Here is a 21,146-nt window from a genome sequence, read left to right as displayed (position 1 = left end):
CATCAGCACGGGCCCCTGAGAGACTGGCTGCTTCTCTCCCAATCTGAAAGTTGAAGAGCGGAACAGTGGAGATCCGTGTTAATGGCTCTGATTAAATATTAATCCTCCTCCTCCTGCATTCTGTTAAATGAACAATACAAGATCCCTGAGTGGTAGGATGCCCCCAAAGGGAACACTGCTTGCGACGATGGTGGTTAGCGTTCTAATCAGCAGTAATTTCTCTTCATCCACACTGTGCAGTAGCAGTGGGGGCTTTTAAAACGAAGGGGGCGAGAAGAGAAACTTTTCCTGAAAAGTAATGCTTGGAAACCCCTTGCAAGATGTACCAGTTTGTCCACACTGGCCAGTACAAATGGTGCTTCAGTGCTTGAATCAAGTCGTGATCACCAGACAACTTCATAAGCAACCACTGCAATTCACAGCATAGCATCATAAGCAATGACCACAGTGATCTTTTTAAAGCTGTGTGTTATACTGTATATGGATTGTTAATTCCAGTAAGTCGTCAGTTTTGTAAAATTGGCACTGCAGACTATTTCACTGATGCAACCGATGAATTGCGCGCCCCTAAAATTGAGACACGTGCTCATCTGCAGACGTCATTCTACCAGATTAATATTGCGTTTAGGGATTAGGGACTCTGTAAATCATTCGTGCTGGGGGTGGGGGGCGGTTGATTAATATGAAGTTTCGTGGCTGTCGTATTCAAATCAGCTGCTTAAATCATTAAAACTGAGCCCCCTCATTGTGTTGCCCAAGAATCATGACCCCTCCTCTCCTCCTACCCCTCTCCCTGTAAGAGTCGCTCATTAAAAGGCGAGCAGCTCATTCGACAGAGCTTTGAGTGTTCCACTGAGAGCAGTTGACCTGAAGTGTAGCACAATTAGACTGATGCCTGGCTGGAGTCCTGCAGCTTCCCGGCCCTTGAAGGCGCTGTGCAGAGCTGGAAGGGCAGCCCTCCACTTCTGTTAATGCCAAAAATCAAAACGGGTCTATTTTCAGCGTGCTGTCAGACCTCAGTATAGTGATTGCAGTGATCCAGCTCCCCTTGGGAGCCCGCTCTCCTCTGCAGTCCTGTCTGCCTCTGCCCCCCTTTCAAGGATAGCAAGTGTCGAAGCCAACAGTCATCCTCCCTCCCGCTCTCTCTTACAGGTTTCAGACAGCAGCCCAGTAGCATTGAGTGAAATAAGAGGTGTGCTAATGACTCTTCCTCTGCTCCTTAGTGATAACGAGCATTGCAGTGCGGACACTGCTAGAGCGCGCCATAGCAAGATACTGGTAAATCACAGATACATGTTTTCCAGTTAGCCTACTGTTATCTATCAGTTACGTCTGTATAAGTGGTATCATATATGCAGCCTATCAGTAAACTTTACAGTGGCCATGATTTATCTCATACTCTAAAAATTGCCTTCAGATAAAGAGACACGGTTGCAGTATACAGAACTGTATTGAATTGTACTGCAACTCACAGGGCTGCCTGTCCCCCTACCTTATCTGTCTCTTATTGATCTGCAGCTCTTCCAGGAATTCTTGAGCAGGCTATGTGTAGGCATCAGAGAAGGAAATCTCGCTCTCGCGCTCGCTCTCTCTCACTCTGTATTTATTTGTTTAGTTTGATCTTTTTCTCAGAAACGAGGAGGTAGCTTTAATTATCAGCCCCTCAGAACAATCCGTTTGATTGCCTGAATAATCAGGGGGCTGCGGCTGCCCAGACTGACAATTCAGAAGCCCTGACTTCAAAGTGCTGTAGTCTTTCCACGCTGGGTTTCTCTGCGGCATGAATATCAGGTTCCATTCCATTCCCTAACATTTCAACTGCGGCATGAAACACATTTGAAACGTGTAAACTTTCCACGGGCTGGGGATGCTTGTAACAAGTCAGAAAAGAAACCCAGTTAGAGCGCTGTCACTTTGGAGCAATAATCTTTGAAAAAGAAACACCCCCTGGTTTCACATCCGATGAGCGCAGTACAGCATGTTTTCATAGGTAAGAAGTCGAAGAGATGCAAAACCAGCCATAAGGAGTTTTATTTTGGTGCCCATTGGAATTCAGAATACAGATCTTTTTGAAAACACCTCCTAGATTGCATTTCATTGCCAAGTTTGTTTTTAGTTCCGCTCTTGTGTGAAGCCTGTTTGTGCACTGGTGTGAACCTGGATGACATCATCCCCTCAGTTGATGGGAGAGGTGAGATCACTGCCTGTATTTCAGTTCTGCTGCTGCAGCTCGACTGGCCGCTGCCTTGATCGTGAATCGCCCGCAGGCAGCTTGAGCTGGGGGCTGTTTTTGTGGATGTATCTTTTAATCTTGTTATTGAGCATGCAAACGCATTCTGAGCATCTTTTTGGGGGGTTTGCCTTTTATATGAAATATAACTTTGATGTGGGTTGTAGCGCTGCTTTTACTTGAAAACAAACTCAAAGAGATATTTCTGCAGTGACTTGCCTGTCTAATCAAACATAGTGTAATGTCTCTGAACTTTTGTTATGACCGGTATTATTATTATTTTGCAATACAGTACAAGAGATCATTGTGTGTCTCGGGTAAACAGTATAAAGGAGTTATTTTTAATGATGTAATAAGCCAGAAACGAGAGGTGTGTGTGTCCAGAATCAAGCCTATTGTTCAGCACTTGTTGCTACTTGGTGGTTTCCTGTAAATCTTTGCTGTGAGACGGGATCTTTTGAATGAAGCTGGTTGAGCAGGAACAGGTGCCTCCAGTCCTGAGCAGAGTCACAGCAGGATCAGGGCTGTGCTGCTCTATTGACAAGCCCTCGTCATCGTGGGAACGCAGCCGTCCTGTCGATTTACTTAAAACTGAACCCTCTGCAAACTAATTCTGGGCTTGGTGTCAGAGACTGTAGGCAGTTATGGGAGAGAGCAAAGCATACAATAGAAAGATTGTATCTGTCTCTCTCTCTCTCTCTCTCACTCACACACACACACACACTGTATTGTAAACACTCCTGATAGACTTGGGGGTGGGGAGGGTCTGTTACAGTGAAGTGGACTAAGAGGGGTACAGATTGAGGGAGAGTCACAGTATAGAGGGGTACAGATTGAGGGAGAGTAAACAGTATAGAGGGGTACAGATTGAGGGAGAGTCGGGGGCTGTGTTACAGTATAGAGGGGTACAGATTGAGGGAGAGTCGGGGGCTCTGTTACAGTATAGAGGGGTACAGATTGAGGGAGAGTCGGGGGCTCTGTTACAGTATAGAGGGGTACAGATTGAGGGAGAGTTGGGGGCTACAGTATAGAGGGGTACAGATTGAGGGAGAGTCGGGGGCTGTGTTACAGTATAGAGGGGTACAGATTGAGGGAGAGGGGTACAGATTGATACAGATTGATTGGGAGAGTCGGGGGCTCTGTTACAGTATAGAGGGGTACAGATTGAGGGAGAGTCGGGGGCTGTGTTACAGTATAGAGGGGTACAGATTGAGGGAGAGTCGGGGGCTGTGTTACAGTATAGAGGGGTACAGATTGAGGGAGAGTTGGGGGCTGTGTTACAGTATAGAGGGGTACAGATTGAGGGAGAGTTGGGGGCTGTGTTACAGTATGATTGAGGGAGAGTCGGGGGCTGTGTTACAGTATAGAGGGGTACAGATTGAGGGAGAGTCGGGGGCTCTGTTACAGTATAGAGGGGTACAGATTGAGGGAGAGTCGGGGGCTCTGTTACAGTATAGAGGGGTACAGATTGAGGGAGAGTCGGGGGCTGTGTTACAGTATAGAGGGGTACAGATTGAGGGAGTCATGGGCTGTGTTACAGTATAGAAGGATACAGATTGAGGGAGCGAGCTCAAGTCGAGGATCATTCGGACACGAGAGCCTGGGGAAGCAAGCCGAGTTTCTTTGATGGCTCACTTGCCTTCCGTTATCGGCTCAAGATCGTTTACCATTCTTACTGGAATTTCAAACGAGCTCAGCTGCACATCGAATAACCAACTGATGTTTATCCACAGTGCATTCTGGGATAGGTTTACATAATGGCGAACAGCAAACACACCGAAGTGATTGCAATCAGTCCGCCCCCAGACGGGAAAAAGAAACGATCCGCGCTGGAGTCGATTGCCCAGACCAGCTGAGACCTCCTATTTCTACCGATCTCTGGTCAATACAGTACAGTATTGCAGACCTTTGAACCACAAACAGTGAAATGCATTGTAATTATTGCTTTAAGTTAATATATTAAATGTCAAAAAAATATATAATAATGTGATTGCTTTTTAGGAATACTGTATAAGGCAGGGGTGTCCAAAGTTGTCTCTTCCACTCCTGGTCTTTGTTCCAACCCTGTTCTAAATTGTTTAATTGAACCATTTAGACCTCAGTCCAGATCCTGAAGTGGTTAATTGCATCACCTGGTAAACCTGGAGTGGAATGAGCCCCCAGGACTGTGACTCGACACCCCTGTTTTAAGGCATATGAACAGTAAAAATAAACAAATAAAGCATAACCATGAAAATGTTATTCTGGACAAGTGGATGGATAAAATGAGTCATCAACTAGACTCGCGTCGTGTTTCATAAGCAGGCCAAAAAAATAAACAAACAGCAATCTGGAATTGAGCATTTTAAATTCAAGAGCAGAGCTGCATTCCCTGTGGGGAGAGAAGGTTCCAGATGCTGGCAGCTACACTGCTTGCCGAGTATCGATTTGGTTTTTCATTGCATGCGAGACTCTGCATTGGAATGGGATGCTTTCCATTTAATTCCAAGAAGCGATCACATATTTTTTGACATTTTAAAAGCTGAGCTGCTGTTGAAGGGTTTTCTTATTGGTTCTCCCCCCCCCCCCCCCCCCCCCCCCCCCCCCCCCCAAAAGAGAGAGTTTGGCTTCTGCGGAATACCCTCACCAAATCCGTTAATAATAAATGAACAGATACTTTTAATAATTGATTCCCAGCACCTGTTTCCACTGCAGTTTCCGGCTCGCGGGTCAGTGAGAGACAGGACAGAGCTGACTCGCCTGGGCTATAGCGAGACCGAGGCGCTTCAGAGTAGTTGTGAACGAGACCATTTTAAACACCCGCTTGCCGGCGTGTTGAATCAGTAGTCCTATACCCTGTTAACAATGTGATGGCAGGTTGTTGAAATGTGTGTTCGTCACTCTGCCTCTCCTTTAAAAGTGTGATTGTTTTTTTTTCGCTAATTACCCCTCCACACGTCCAAGGTAGCCGAGACGAGTCGCCCCATGCGGCCCACGGTCCTTCTAAAGAGGTGCTGGGGCAGATTTAGGAAGAGCTGTGCATTTAGACCAGTCCCGCTGGTCTCCATTAGCATGTGGCTGATTATTTGTTAGCTCAGAGACTCGGTGGTAAAGAGGTTTTTTACACGGTGCTGGTTGTTGTAGCATTCCTCCTCCTCCTTCAAGCAGCGCAGTTCTGGAAGGTGCCAGTGTGCCATTCCCACGATTCGGTGTGGATGCAGCCATAGTGCTGTCTGTGGTGCAGACGTGGAGGAGGGGCGCGAAATAAGACTCTCATTGAACAACAGTTTGCTCTGTTTGTGGTGTTACTAGGAGTTAAATGAGACTGTGTATTAAAACTTGGAATGGATGAAACTGCTCTGCAGTAGGAGTCTTATTTCTGTCGCCATGGAGGTGTTTGTGGCACCTTCTATGCAGTGTTTTTGCCTCGGTGGTGAATAATTATAAAGGAGGCGAGTGACTTTAGCTGAGTGACAGAATTCAGACTCTCATTGCATGGTGCTCTGGATTTACTGTGAGGTTAGCATGACTCCTATTGCAGAGCAATTTACACAAATGCTTTGCACAAACCAGAGTCTTGTCAATTGAAATATATCTAAAGCACAGCTGCCATTTTAATAATGAAAAGAGTTTGTATTGCCAAGAGAGGCGAATGCACTGTGTGTTTTTTTGGTTTCACTAACATTTGGCCTTTGTGTTCATTTATATAAATGGAGGTATGGTGTCATTTTTTTTGATGAGCTGATTTGGTGTCTGAGTGATCTCTCAGTAAACCCTGGCACGGCTCTGCTCTGGGAGCCTGGTTATTTTCCATCATGGAGCGGTGCAGAGGGATGGCAGGAGCAGCGCAGGGTCTCTGTGAATCGGCAGGGACGTTCGGTGGGGTGAACTGCTGGAGTGCAGACAGGCATGGGGCTGTGTGTGTGGGGGAGGAATGGGTTGAGAAAAGTTGAGTCAAATGTAGCGCTAACCTCTCTCTCTCTCTCTCTCATTTATTCCTTCCTGTTCCCTACTCTCTCTCTCTCTCTCTCTTTGATCAAATATGTACTTCTCTTACAACCTACTGATAAACACTAGCAGCAGCCAGACCTGCTCATAACTACCGCTCCATGGACCAGCTGAATTTCTACATTATTACTTCACATTTCGAACAGGTTTTTGGTCACCTTAAACATCCCTCTCTTCACACACACACACACACACACACACACACACACACACACACACACACACACACACACACACTCACACTCACAAATAAAAACTCCTTTCCTGGCCTCTGCAGTTATGCCCTGAAACATGGGCTGGTTAATCTGTTAATTAACCACCTCCAGATTATATTTATCCTTCCATTAGCTTTCAGGTCAGTGTCTGAATGGAGGTGGAAGGAGCACAGTAGCAGGCGAGGGAGGTTTGCTGAGGAGAGAGGGGGCCGTTCAACTCCAGCTTTAACAGATACAACTCTAGAATGAGCTGCTTCTGGCTTAATCAGTTCAGTTAACCAACAGGCTGGAACACAAAGACCAGGCGTGGAAGAGCCAACTCTGGCCACCCCTGCTCTAGTCTGGGACGGTTGTCAAATTTAGACACGCCTTGGGACGTGCCGTTCCCTTCCACACACACACACACACACACACTCACACACACACACACTCTCACACTCGCTCAATGCACACAAGTCATCAACGCCAAGTGTAAGCTTCCTGTTCTGCTAACGATTCCGCAGCAAATCTGGAGGACAAACAATTGTGTTAAGTTTTCTTTTTTTTATGACCTACAGTAGCAAGCTGGTTTGCTGCAGTGTGCAATGGTAAAGACACAGATAAGTATAGTAAAGGATACTAAAAAAGAGAGCTGACTTCCCAGTGTTTCTGTGTGTTTAACATGCCTGTGTTTGAAAACAAACAGTGGAGGTTCTTATTGGCTTTTAATGCCATGGTAATATACTCAGTTATTTTTATTTAATGTGTAAAACCTGGAATGGGTCAGTCTGCTTTGCATGTGTATTTCCATCCCTGAAGTTCATGGCTTGTATCTTCTACAGGCAAATCTGAGGAATATTACCCCCTGCAGTGAATGTATTACATGGGCAATTTGCCCACCATGTAAAATCTGTCTCCGTGCCCGTAAGCTGCAAGTCTTCCTGCTCTTGTAAAGTGCCTGCATGAGCTTGCATTGACCTCCCTTCCCTTCTCCTCTCCTCTCTTGCAGCCGCACAATCCCAGGTGGTCCAAGTGGACGACAGCGTGTCCGGCTTCGTGGACACAGAAGTGGTCCTGAGCTGCACCTTCTCAAACACCAACCCCAACGTGAAGATCACGCAGGTCACCTGGCAGAAGCTGCTCAATGGCACCAAGCAGAACGTGGCCATCGCCAACCCCACCATGGGCGTGTCCGTGCTGCCGCCGTACAAGGACCGCGTGACCTTCCGCAACCCCGCCGTGGGGTACCGCACCCCCTCCCTGGAGGACGCTACCATACGCCTGTCCGGCCTGAGGCTGTCCGACGAGGCTGCTTACATCTGCGAGTACGCGACCTTCCCAACCGGCAACCGGGAGAACCAACTCAACCTCACCGTGCTGGGTAAGTGTGGAGAGAGAGGTCCACTCTTTACATGACCCTACGCTGTTCTAGCTCTGGTTGTTTATGCCAGGTATATTTCACAGCAGTGGTACCCAATTGTGGTCCTTGTGATCTATTCCAGTCCACATTTTAATCCAAGCAGGTTCTAAAATAGTAAAGTGAACCTGCCAAGAGGCCATTTATTATTTATTTAGTTATACTACTAATTTAAGTCCTGCTTGGAATAAAGACCTGGGCTGGAGTGGATCTCGAGGGCCAGAGTTGAGTACCACTGTCTTGCAATAGCAACAAGTTTAAAGATCTAGTTCGTTTTAAGGGTTTCAACAGATATATAATCCCAAATACTTTTTGGAATTGAGTTCCAGGGTCCAGGCCCGTGATTTGAAAAGGCTCCCTGTGAAGAGAGTCTGGCTCTTTGCACAAACGTCCATTTTACTGCTATACTTGCCTACATTTCCAAACGCATTGATTTGCTTATATCCCAGCCCTACAGTTATTGCTGCTTAAACTTTCTTTGTCACGCAAAGTATCAGCATAACTTTACCAACCCTCACGGTACAGCTCGACACACAAAGACCAGCAAGGACATTGCAGAAGGAATCTTTTCAGCCTTGCCCCTATTATCAGATGTTTCCATCCATTGTGGCAATTATCATAAACGCATAAGGACATTCGGCCAATCAATGCTCATCCCATTCCTAGTAGCTGATCCCAAAACTTGATCGGTTGTACCAGAAAGGATCCCAGTGATTTCTTCATGACCAACATGGCTTGGTAACCCATTCCATATTCTCGCCACTCTCTGTTAAACAGTGTCTCTTCTCCAGTGTACTGGTGCAATCTAAACTAGAAACAAATATAGGGAAAGAAAGGCTGGCTGGTGTTCTGCTAGGGGGTAGCAGGCCTGCCACAGCAGAACAAGAGCTGCTATTGCCACACCACACTGCTAGATGAGAATAGCAGCTATTAACTTGCTGCTGGACTGATGTTCTTTTGTAAGAGGCAGGACGGGCACTGACAGGCAAAGCAATGTGATTAATGGTTTATTAGTTTTCTGTGCAGTTAAACTTGTGCGTTTAATTACAAACACTGTAGATATTGTGCCAGGGCTCTTTGCCGTTATCACTTATTAATTATTAACACGCTATTCTATTGAAGATTACCCCTGCTCGGCAACCCGACAGTGATTGACAGGGCCCCTGTAGGGATGGGTAGAGTGGCTGCGTTGACTGACAGCCCCTTCCAGGGATTGATTGCTCCTACCCCATATAGAGATTAACATCTCTCCAACCCAATTCTGCACAGCGCAGAATGAAGCAGCCCACGGGAGCAACCTTTTGAACGTTTCTATTTGTGATTTTCTTTTTTTAGCGTTGTTAGAGTTTAATTCAGAAAGGAAAAAAAAAAGATTTTCAGGGTAGCTGCGTGGCGTGCCTGTTGACACCATTATTGCCCCACCCCCCCCCCCCCACCCCCACCCCCACCCCCTACAATTGGTAACAGTCATTTCAATTAAAATTCCCTAAAGGACACCATAGATTGAGTTGTTTTAGTATTTCAAGTTACAGTATCAACCAGATCTCTATTTATCATTGACATGACTTCTTTGATGACTTCTGCGATGGGCTGGCGTCCTGTCCAGGGTGTAGTCCCGCCTTGTGCCCTCACCGCGACCCTGTCAAGGATTAAGTGGTTAATGGTAATGGATGGATGGATGACTTGTTGTTAAACAGTTAAGAATCAGCTTGCGTGTAATTTCAGCATCCTGAAACTGTATAAACTGTACAGATTACTTGAACCCTATTCACAAACCCTCTGGGGCTGGTTGATGAGTGTTTGGAGTCATTAGGTACAGTTTGCTTTTCTAGAGGGGGTTAGAGATTTATCCTCCGCTTTTGGAAGCACAGTTTAACCTCTCGTTTTTGTAACACTTTATATAAAAGAGAAGCAGAATGCGGTAAAGACTGGTTATGTCTGGGAGGTCTATGTATTCCCTCCAGTCTCAGTGAATGCATGTGTAAACATGGACTGGTATAGGAAGGAACCTTTTTGGAGTGCTTTTAGTTTAGTTCTGTTAACTGACCAGTGAACACCCTTTCCCTCCAGCCAAACCCGTCATTCAGATGACGCTGACCTCCCCAACCATTATAGCCCAGGCCGGTCAGACCAGTAAGAAGACGGTTGCCACCTGCGTCTCGTCCAATGGCAAGCCCCCGAGCGTGATCACCTGGGAGACGAAGCTGAAGGGGGAACCCACCTTCCAGGAGACGCGCAACCCGAACGGCACGGTGACCGTGCGCAGCAACTACCTGGTGGTGCCGAGTCGAGAGATCCACCAGCAGCAGCTTACCTGCATCGTGAACTACCAAAGCGAGAGGACTACCCACAGCCTCACCCTCAACGTGCTCTGTAAGTGTCATCATCAGCATTGTTATTATTGTCATGGTTATTGTTGCTGTTGGTATTCATATTGGTATTGGTATCCATAATTGTATTGGTATTGTTCAATCAATCAGTACTTTATTTTATATAGCGCCTTTCATAGTGGACCACCATCACAAAGCGCTTTACAAGATTCAGTAACAACGAGAAAATCCATAATACTTTAAATACAGTGGAAAGTGCATAATACATGATAGTAGCATAATACATGAAATAATACATTAAATACAGTGGAAAGTGCAGAATACATGATAGTAACATAATACGTGAAATAGTAGCAGCAGCTAATAGCAGATATCAAGCTTAAAGAGCATGGAAAGCAAGAGAGAACATGGGGGGTGTTGAGAGTTGATTTAAAGCGAGTGACGGTGGGAGCATCACTCACCAAAGCTGGGAGAGAGTTCCAAAGAGTCAGAGCCATGAAGCTAAACAAGCATTTTGTTAGTGTCACATATTGTTAGTATTACTATTAGAACATTTCTGGTAGCTCTTAGTAACCCTATTCCCCTCCCATCTCTACAGACGAGCCTGAAGTGACTATTGAAGGATTTGATGGAAACTGGTACCTGAACCGACAAGACGTTAAGCTCACCTGCAAGTCTGACGCCAACCCTCCAGTCACTGTGTACCAGTGGAAGCTGTGAGTACTTAGTATAGGTCATCACTGCCATCATTAAGAGACAAACAGGGGCACTGGACAAACAGTCAGCTGCACCGTCTGAAACTCACAAAGTGCAGAAAGAAAGAAAACTCTCTCTGCACCCCGCACCCTCTCTGCCCAACACAAAGGTGCTTTATCGACGTACCAGCTAAGTGACAGCATCGTCAAAACCATGACACACTCCAAAAAGAGCAAGAGTATGTGAACTAAGAATTACAAAGCACCCATTCCACACAAGCTGTAAAGATTATAGCTCATCAGATTGTGAAAGATGAAAGCGGCTAAGGTAGACAAGTGATGTCAGAATGGAGGTATGTTTGTTTCTGCAGGCCGTGCCTCTCTGCAGGCACGCTGTGTGTGTGTGACAGTGTGAGCTTGTTGTCAGACAGCAGAACTACAGAAAGAGTTAATCATTTGCATTCCTCTGAAGAAAAGCGGCTTGTTTCAGGGAGTGATTGGAAACGAAGGGTCTCATTCACTAAAGGGAGGTAAGTGAGCAGAGTTACCGCGTGGCAGGGGGAAGCCACACCGCATGCAAAAATGAACCAGCACTAGCTCTATACACTAAGCTAATTATATGCACAAGTAAAGTGTGCTAAATGATTCATTTACAAGTTGTCACAACGCAAGGAATTCAGCATATGGAATTAAACGTTAGCATGATCTGTGCTCAATCTGAATCTAGTTATTGCCTCCTCCTCACACAGCCCTAGTAAAGTCTGCCTGGTCTGAAATACTCTCTTCCTTCTTCTCGCTCTCCTGTGCAGCTCTTCTGCTTCTTCTGTGACATTGCCCGGGTTCGATAACTGCTACTTTTAACACACACTGAGGCACCTGGTCAAGTTAGCGCCCTTAAGAGAATATGGTTTGCATCTCAAATACCTCCCCTGAGGTATTTTGTGACGTCATTTGCATACATTTCCACACTAACAGTATTCATTATATTTAAATGACTCGAATGCTGTACCTTTTCCGCGTGGTTTTTTTCCCCAAGCGCTAGGTTGCCTGTCACTGGTTAGTGAATACAGCAGGTGTACGAAGCACACAGGAGGCTTACTGCATGCAAAACACATGCCTGCTGTTTAGTGAATGAGGCCCTAAGTAGCTCGACACAGCACTGGATTTGGTACGAAAGAGACTTTTCTTCCTTGTCTCTCGTTTGTTTATTTAGTTCCTCTGTTTACAGTCCCTGTTGTCAGCCCACGTCTTTTGCCCAGCTAAAATATAATTTGAAACAATGCGGCTCTATGCTGGTGCATCAGCATGTGGGGGGACTAGAGGGGGGCTTCCGAAGCACAGGGCATTGGGAACCTTACCTCTTAATGTCAAACTAGCTTTACTTAACAGAAAATGTCTGCATAGGTTTTTCCTTTTTTTTTTTAGTTTAATTTTAGTCCAAATAAATGTTAGGGCAGTGCATACTAGATGTGAACAGTGAGATCCCCACATGTGCGCAGACTGGAGTGAATACCATGCAGGTGTTAAAAACAATTAGCAACTCATTAGGAGAGCCTTGCAGGACCAGCCCTCTGTGCACCTCAATGAATACTGTGAACCATGATTGCAGATCATTAGCAGGTCCATCCACCTTCCCATGTCTCTTCAGCAGACAGCAAGGTTTTCAAGGTGCAAGTATAGACTTGATGTTTTCACCATGGTAAAACACTGTGCGCACAGCCCACACTCTCGCCCTTACTCTTGGAGTCAGATTGCTTTGTGTAAACTTGTTTTCAGAGCAGCTTTTAAAATGACACGTTGAGTGCTTTCCTTGCATAGAGTATTTGTGCTAATGTCACTTTTAAGGTAAGTAATATCGTAATGTTCATGTTTTCCTGTAAGAGTGATGACACAGTGATCTTGAACAGCAATTATTTATACAGGAAGGAAAACAAATCCTGCACACACACACACACACACACACACACACACACACACACACACACACACACACACACACACACACAGACAGACGTTTGCTTATATTATGTATTAGGACTGTGTATATGGTGTGGATGTAAATACTGCATTGAAAATGCCCTCTTCTGTGTTTGAATTATATATTTAAGAATCACTGGGATGTGGGCTGTTTGCACAAAGGCAGGTTTTCCATTTTTTCTTGCCAATGCAAACATAAACGCACACTCTTAGACACGTAGACCTCAGTTAGCAGACATGTCCAGGTGCACAATTGATCGGACAGACAGAGCGCCAAGCTACGGATGCTGCATCTCGCCCCGCTGCTCAGGGTACAGAGTAACAGGCTGTGATGAGAGGTGAGGAGGCCAGGCAGCAGGCTGATCGGGATGATGGAAATGCAGAACACATCCTGACGCTGCCTCTGGGCTGCTCATTAACAAGAGACAGATTCACTGTGGGGCTGTCAGCCTGCAGTCAAACACACACGCACGCACACACACACACACTAAGACACGCACACACGCACACAGAGGGTAGCATCATTCAGGAGATGGAGGAGAAAAACACACAGTGCATAAAATCTCTGGATTCTCACTGCTTTCCAAAGCTGTTTAGACGGGTGCTCGTTATTAAAAAGCAGGATGACAGTTAGTCATTAAAATAAGCTTATTCTTAATTGCTTTGTAATTTCTATGCCCAGTTCACCCAATTTTACCTTGTAATAAAAGCTTTAGGGATTTTAAAAGGTTGGGTATTCATTTAAACCTTTTATTGTCTGTTATTAAAACACAAGCACGTTCGCAAGCCCCTCTACATACTTGGTGCTTAAATAACTCATTCCTCCGTCTTTATCTTTGGATGCAGTGCAGTGTAACCCTCTCGCTGTCTCTGCATTACAGGCTGAATGGTACGATGCCCGTCAACGTGGAGGTCCTCAACAGCACCCTGTTCTTCAAGGGGCCCGTGACGAGCGATTTGGCTGGAACATACGTGTGCGAGGCTGCCAACGTGATCGGGACACGCTCCGGGCTTGTGGAGGTCAACGTCACAGGTAGGGCTTGAGGCTCTTCTTTCAAAATCCTCTCCCATCGAGCAACCGGATTCAACCCGAGACCCGAGAGCTGACGGGAGTGCTTTTACATCATTAATCCACCCCGTAGTTTTCCCCATAGATGATCGTTGTGTGAAGCCACTTTCTTTCTCAGCTCAAAGCTTTGAGTTCACTGCTATAGATAAGAGCCTGGACTGGCCATGAATCCTTATGTTCTGTGAAGTTCATATAGTAAAGCCATCTACCAGACTCTCGTGACAAATGCAACTCTCCACAGTATTCACTCTTGCTCTGTCTTGTTCTCTCTTGTTCTCTCACTCTTTCTCGCTCAATCTCTCTCTCTCGCTCTCTCTTGCTGTCATGCTCTTTCTCGCTCTCGCTTTTGAAATTCAGAAGAGTTGCTGCAGTCTCCCAATGGGGATCAGCTCTCCCCACTCTGGTTGAATATCTTTTGCTCATTCATTTTATTTTTTACTGCAGAAAGCCAGACCAAAACTGATCCTGGTGTTGTCCCTTTGTTTAAATTTCTGTATTCAGTCAGGTGCAAAATCTCTTCAGGAATTTCTATTAAGGGCAGTGAAGCACAGACACACAGGTCAGACCCACATAAACACATGCATAAACACACAGACTGGACTTGTGCGCACAAGCACACGCACACACACACACACACTCTGTCACACACAGTTGCTCAACAGTTGTGGTCTGGCTTCACGGGTGTGCCTTTGCCTTGGTTTTTGGGTTTGGTGTTTCTTTGAAGCTAATGCCTGCACAGTGTTTTTTCTATCCTTTCTGTTCTGTTCATGAATCGGGTTTCAATCTGGTGTCAGCTTGACCACTCATGTTCTGCTCTTGCTATATGTCTGTTGTTTCCAATCTATGCAGTTCGACACTAGAGGGGGAGGGACTGTGTCAGACAGTGTGTGGAAGATAGAGCTGTCCGGCAAGTCTAGGGGCAACGCAGCTTTTCTAGTTGTTTAGATTCTGAAAAATTCTGTCCAAAAAAAGCGTGTAAACATAGCTTTTATAGATATACAAATCTGGACTAGGTCAAGCTAGTGTTGTAGTTGAAAACTACCATTGATTAAACAATGCATTTTTCTGTAAAAATATAATCACGCCGTTTCATAGCTTATCCAAGCCCCACATGAGCTAACGGGTTCTTCTTTAGCAATCTTTTGCAAATATTATACCGCTGAGTATCTGAGTTGCTTGTGATTCGATTGTGGCTCCAGTTTGCAACAGTCTTGTCTCAGGCCTCAGGGTTCAAACCTCCAGGACTAAAACAAAACAGCCAGTCCTTGTCTCAATCACAAAACAAGCAGAAGAATTAGAAACCTTTTCTCTTTGCCTGTGTTGCCATACGAGGGGTTGGGGGGGTGGGTTATAAATAAAAGACAGGCTTGAGATGATTGCTAATGAGAAATGGTGAAGTGTAATCCGTTCCACAAATCATATTAGCGTTAAAATGAAGTCTGCCTGGTCTACTGCGTACCGTTATGTTACAAATAAAACCCGACTCGTGGTTTGTAGAACTGTAGAGTGTGTTTCTGTTGGGCTAAGATAGCAGGGTTCAGTTCTGTTAGCTTTTAATACTCTTTCAGCGCTGCAGTGTAATCTTTGTTGATGAGATTGGTGGAAGGACACCAGTAGTTTGGCCGGCGCTACACAGTGATAGTTCGTTACACTCTGATGGGATTTCTACCCCTCCTTAATCTTTTAACACTCTGGCCAAAACACTGTGCTTTACCGTATTGTAAATGCAATGTGCTGGCCGCTATTGCAGAATGCTGGGCTTGGATCCAGGTTCTATCTATCACTGACCTTGAGTGATTCACTGTCAATGTAGTTACTGTCATAATAGGGTAAAAAAATAAATAAATAATTTACAGAAATACATTCATTAAACAAGGAACATAAAAAGACATATTTACTGGGAAATTCAGTCTTTGAAAAGATGTCATAGCCTGAAAACAAGATGCTTTAAAAGCATACCATTAAACCACATTTAATGTGTGTTTTGACAGGCAGACGCTGGTGCATGTCGCTGTGTGAGAGCTCCCCTTGAGGTGGAAGTTCATTTTGTAGAAATGATGCTTGATCACCTGCTCCTCTTGACAGGATCTGTACGTGCTGGTGCAGCATGGTGAGGTGTCAGTGAAGGACCGGAGCGCTGATACTGTGCAGCTGCATTGCACACACATAAAATACCAGCTATTAGTGGGCTTGGTAGACCAGGTCAGCAATGTCTACAATGGAATAGGAGTGGATGCCGTTTTGCTCCCTGTGTGCTGTATATATCAGTGTGTGTGTGTGTGTGTGTGTGTGTGTGTGTGTGTGTGTGTGTGTGTGTGTGTGTGTGTGTGTGTATCTCAGTATGTGTGTGTGTAGAGTGTACACACTCACACACACATGTGAGTTTGTGTGTCTCTGTGTGTGTGTGTGTGTATATCTCAATATGTGTAAATGTGTGTCTGTGTGTGTATATCTCAGTGTATGTATCTCAGTGTGTTTGTGGTCACAAACAGATTAAATAAAGTTGGAATGAACAGCAGACCCCCTCCATCAATACAATCATGTTTGCACTTCAAACTAATCTCCAATAATATTATTTAGCTCACCATTAAGAGTTAATTAGCTTTCAGTTAACTCTGTGTACTTCAAGTAAACTTTGCTTACTGCTGGACAAAATGCTTAATTAAAACTCATTTCTAAATTAATTCAGGCTTATTTTGGTTAAAGAATGTGTGGCAATCAATCTAACAGCGTAAAACTTCAATTAAACGCCTCCGCCATTTCTTTACAGCATTTGCCAGCAGAGCCAGCGCGTATTGAAGACCGGCGTTTATATTAGATCTCTAGCTTCACATGCTTCATGCGCTCATTGAGAAGCTGCTAACACACAGCCTCGTAGCAACATCGTAACTCAATTCAAACATTTAATAATAATAATAATAATAATAATAATAATAATAAACATATTTAAGATTGTAAAGCATGTAACCCTACCTTAAATGATGTTTATTATTATTATTATTATTATTATTATTATTATTATTATTATTATTTATTAATCCTGAGAGTCACTTTCATCGCTGTCGCTTATTGGTAGTTTGTTCTGCTCAAGCTCCTCCTCATCTTCCTCAGCCTCATTGGCAATGACAGAGACCTGGCCTTTAATAGAGACTTGCTTTTATTTCCAGTATTTACCAGCAGACCTGGCGTATGTTGGGGACAGGCGATTGTTTGAGACCTGGTGCAGCGTGTGTGTGTGTGTGTGTGTGTGTGTGTGGGTGTGTGTGTGTATAGACACACACACACACACAGTGTGTAATCTAATTATCAATAAGGTTATTTCGGTTGTTTGCTGTCTTATAATTCAACCGATGATGAGCTGTATCCAAAATGCACTGGATTGATTTCTTGCTCAGGATCCAATACAATCCTTTTGTAAATGATCTTGATATTGACAGATTGTGGATGAGCTGCAGTATTAGCGGTCTTAACCCACAGCGTAAGGGACTGTTGAATCAATTCGCAGGATTGGGGATAGTTATGAAATAAGAGCTCAAACAAAGATGAATAGATTGTTTTTGTAATTTTCTTGACTGACTGACTTGAGAAATGCATTGATTTAAATGATCCAGCCCCAGAACTTGCAATGCTTAAAATACATTGCTATTCAGCAACAGATAACGATTACAAAAATAAAATAGCTTGAACTCCTGATCTATTTAAAGGATAATTATTTTGTGAACCTGATTATCAACCCAACCCCCATCCCTTTTCTCCTGCATCTAAGCACCTGTGCTCATTCAGCACTGACCCCTCACTGTGCTCACTCAGCACTGACCCCTCATTATCCCATTGTAACTAACCCCTCTGATCCACTCGGCCTCCCTGTCTCTCCACCTCTGCTCCAGAGGGTGGCAGGAGGTGGCAGAAGTGATTCAAAAGCCTTCCGATAAAACTGTGGGGTGAAATAATCCCCGGTTCCAGTCTGCGATTCTCAATGAGTGTGCCTTTGCTCTGCATTACAGCAGAGAACCGTTACGACTGCCCAAGACTTGTGCTGCTGAAATGGAGTTGACAGACTCCCCCTGCTCGGTTCACAGCCTTTCCTCACCATGTCTTATCTGGGCTGTAAAGAGTATAAGGAGTTTTTCTGTTTGTGTGTAGGTGTGATTTGTTGTCAATTCATGAATGAAAGTGGGGGACTGGGAGGTAAGCCTAGTGCTTAGAGCTCAAGAATTGAGAGGAAGGCTGTTTTACCTTGATGGCAGAGTTGAAGGGATAGAGAAAGGGCACATGCAGCCAAGGACTCTCTGTGGGATGTTTGGTTTACAAGGAGTCCACTCCTCCAGCCTGCTGTCAGGAGAGCTGAGAAGCTGAAGGGCAGGAAAATGAACTGGCTGCAGTCCTGGGAAAGTCTTCAATTGGTAAAGGCTGCTGGGATGGGTGCCTTTGTGCAAGCCCTGGCCAGCAACATTAAAGATCTAACAGTCTCCTCTCCAGAGCTGCTTTGTTGATTTTTAAGAAATGAGAGGTGGTGTGTATTTCTTGTTGCTTTCTCCTAAAAGCCATTTTACAATCTCCAATATTAAAGACAATAAGTTAAAACAGAAGCTGAGAGAGCCATCTTAGTGAAGGTATTACTGCAAACAATGCAAGAGAGCGGGGATGAGGGGGTGGAAAGAGAGGGACTGGAGCAAGAGAGGGGGAAACGGGAAGAGCGAGATGAAGAGGAGCAAGGGAAGGAAAAAAGAGCAGGAGAAGGAAAGGAGGCGATGAAGAGGGAGAGAGCGCGAGAGCGCAGGAAGATATCGATCTGGGAGCTGAACACTGTGGTGATGAATGTATATATTCATGAGTGCCGGCTGGGCGTTGGAGTGGGACGGAGAGTGTAACCCTGTTTATTGAATAAATGTGCTGCTTGAGAGACAGAGCTGGGGCCAGGGCACTTGTAACAAGACTTTACAAGACAGACATGTACATTGAGAGGCAGGGCGCGCCCTTTGGGAAATGCTGTGTTTGTAGCACTACTGCTGTGCAGTACACTTGGGTCCTTATTACCCGTCTGCAAAGATATTCCAGTGGCAGGGTTATAGTGGAGTAGAATATTATTTTGTAATATAATGAAACTTGAAATAACCGGTCTTCAAAGGAGCAGTTATGGGGGCTGTGGCACCCTCTTGGAGGAAAAATGAAAATCCTGTGTTGATCTTAAACCGCGCTGTAGAACCAGGTCTATGGGCTCAACGGATGAAAAGACATGTGAGAGTTTGACAGTGATATTGGTGCTTTAACTGTGCTGCTTTCAAAAGCGCTTGCGATACTGCACCCTTCAGCAGCATTCAATACAAAAACTGCTGTATAACTGACCTACGTGGTATTCACCATGGAAGATACAAGTAACGCTTGATAGATACTCGCCACAATGCGCAGATTTTTCATTGTCTAACAAATTGTAACAAATGTCTGCTTAGATGGCAGCGCTACTAGATTGTTTGCAACACCGCTCCAATTGAAACTGATTTCATAATCGTGTTGTCATTGTGAGCCAATCAGAGATTCAGAATACTCGCAGAGGGTCACACACAGAGTTCCAAACCCCTTGGGAAAGTAAGTCTGAAATGTCCGTAACTCTGAACCGTGAGTTTTCAATGGGTTTAATAAACGACAAACAGGCCTCCGTCCTCCCAGTCAACAGCAGCCCCAGGAAATCAAATTGCAGTCTGGCTTGCTTTCAGAACATCTCCTACTCTCCGAGTTATATGATGCTGCTTCAGGTAATTATGATCATCGATTTTATTGCTCACTTCTACCAAGCGAAAGAAAATGCTTCAAAATGACAAACTGTAAAACGATTAGGGATAATATAATAGGACTGGAAATGACTTTTCCTTCACTTGAATGAGAAACCTTTCTTTCGTTATTACCATAGATTGAGCAAAGGCATTAGCAGACATGACTAAGAGTAAAATAAAACAGTGAAATATTGCTTACATCTCCTAAACTAATTACCAGTAGTGGAAGTAATAGAACGAGTTACATTTGGATTAGAATTAGAAAGGAGCATTCTCTTTCAAGGATTATGCAATTCTGTGAATTAGATAGTTCTCAGTGTGTTCGATCTCCTTGCTCCCTTGCCTGCCCCTCTCTGTATCGCCTGTAGCAGCTGCTCCTTGCATGGGTCTGGCTGTAATAAAAGCAGATATCTCTCCTTGTTTCGCGACGGCTCCCTGGTGCTTGAGCCAGCTGGCAGGTAGAGCCGGGGTGTTTGTCAAGCAGTTCTGCAGCAGTGCAGCTGGAATGGACTCGCCCTGTGAAAAAACAGGGGTCACCTTTACTGTAAACAAAGCAGCCTGAGGCATCTGCGCTGACAGTAATGATTAAGATCCGGTTAAGATCTCCCGCTTCTGCAGAAATAAGAAATGAAGAAACAAACATGCCAGACCGAGCTTCCTGGAGCCGGGTGTTGCTTTTTCAGTTAACATGTTTTGTTTGTTTTGTTTCTCTGTGTACCTAACCCTTGAGTGCACTAACGCCTCGCCCAACCCCACCCCCACCCGCACCCCAAAAAAAATACAGCTGAAGGTTAAAGCTGTAAACCCTATTAAAAGTTAATAATTCCAAGATGAAATAGCAGCCGGCAGGAAAGCCTGCGGCTGTTTTGATTGCCCTGTTTTACAGCCTCATTTGAACCCCCCCCTCCATTTGAATTGTAGCCTTGTTCTTCTCTGCTTATCTTATATTAATGTCCATATACCTGTTGCATTGCATTCACGCGGTTCAAGGTTACCTCGCTCTGCCTCTGAGTTCCCAGGAGGGTGTGGAGCTGCTTTGTTATCGGACTTGTTTTACAATCCCTGTTAGATACTGTATCTAGAGGCGCACAGCGGTAGCGATTTCTTTAATAAACTTGAACCCTGTGTTTGTTGTCTCTTGTAGCCTTTAAACCAAACCTCTCATGTTTCCACCTGGTAGATAAATTATAAGTTTGTATGCTTGTAGTATTGCACCATCATTTCCCTATCCTACTGAATTGCTAATTCTGATTTTAATTAGATTGATGATTCAGAGACATATTGTAACCCCCAAGCACTAGGAATGATTCTGCACTGCACTGTACTGATCCCTGTGAAACCACATGTACAAACACATGCACTCCTTAAAAAAATCAAATAAAAGCAAGTTCAGAACAGTCCGTGCAGGAGGTGCCGCAGATTACTGCCATTTTATCACTTCAGCTGCCTTGAGACACTCGGCACTCATACCTGCAG

The 21,146-nt window shown here is 44.8% G+C and overlaps 1 protein-coding gene across 5 annotated transcripts in view; it reads left to right on the top strand.

Annotated features, from left to right (window-relative positions):
- Window positions 1-21,146, top strand: part of nectin1b (nectin cell adhesion molecule 1b) — a 78,695-nt gene that overhangs the window by 42,815 nt on the left and 14,734 nt on the right. For all 5 annotated transcript variants that reach the window (XM_041234941.1, XM_041234940.1, XM_041234939.1 and 2 more), the window contains 4 exons: window positions 7,421-7,792; window positions 9,899-10,201; window positions 10,757-10,874; window positions 13,712-13,863. In XM_041234941.1, coding sequence (XP_041090875.1) covers window positions 7,421-7,792; window positions 9,899-10,201; window positions 10,757-10,874; window positions 13,712-13,863 — 945 coding nt within the window. The remainder of the gene's footprint in view (window positions 1-7,420; window positions 7,793-9,898; window positions 10,202-10,756; window positions 10,875-13,711; window positions 13,864-21,146) is intronic.

The sequence above is a fragment of the Polyodon spathula genome, chromosome 36, assembly GCF_017654505.1.
Source record: "Polyodon spathula isolate WHYD16114869_AA chromosome 36, ASM1765450v1, whole genome shotgun sequence".
Lineage (NCBI taxonomy): Eukaryota > Metazoa > Chordata > Actinopteri > Acipenseriformes > Polyodontidae > Polyodon > Polyodon spathula.
This window is presented reverse-complemented; position numbering and strand designations above follow the sequence as displayed.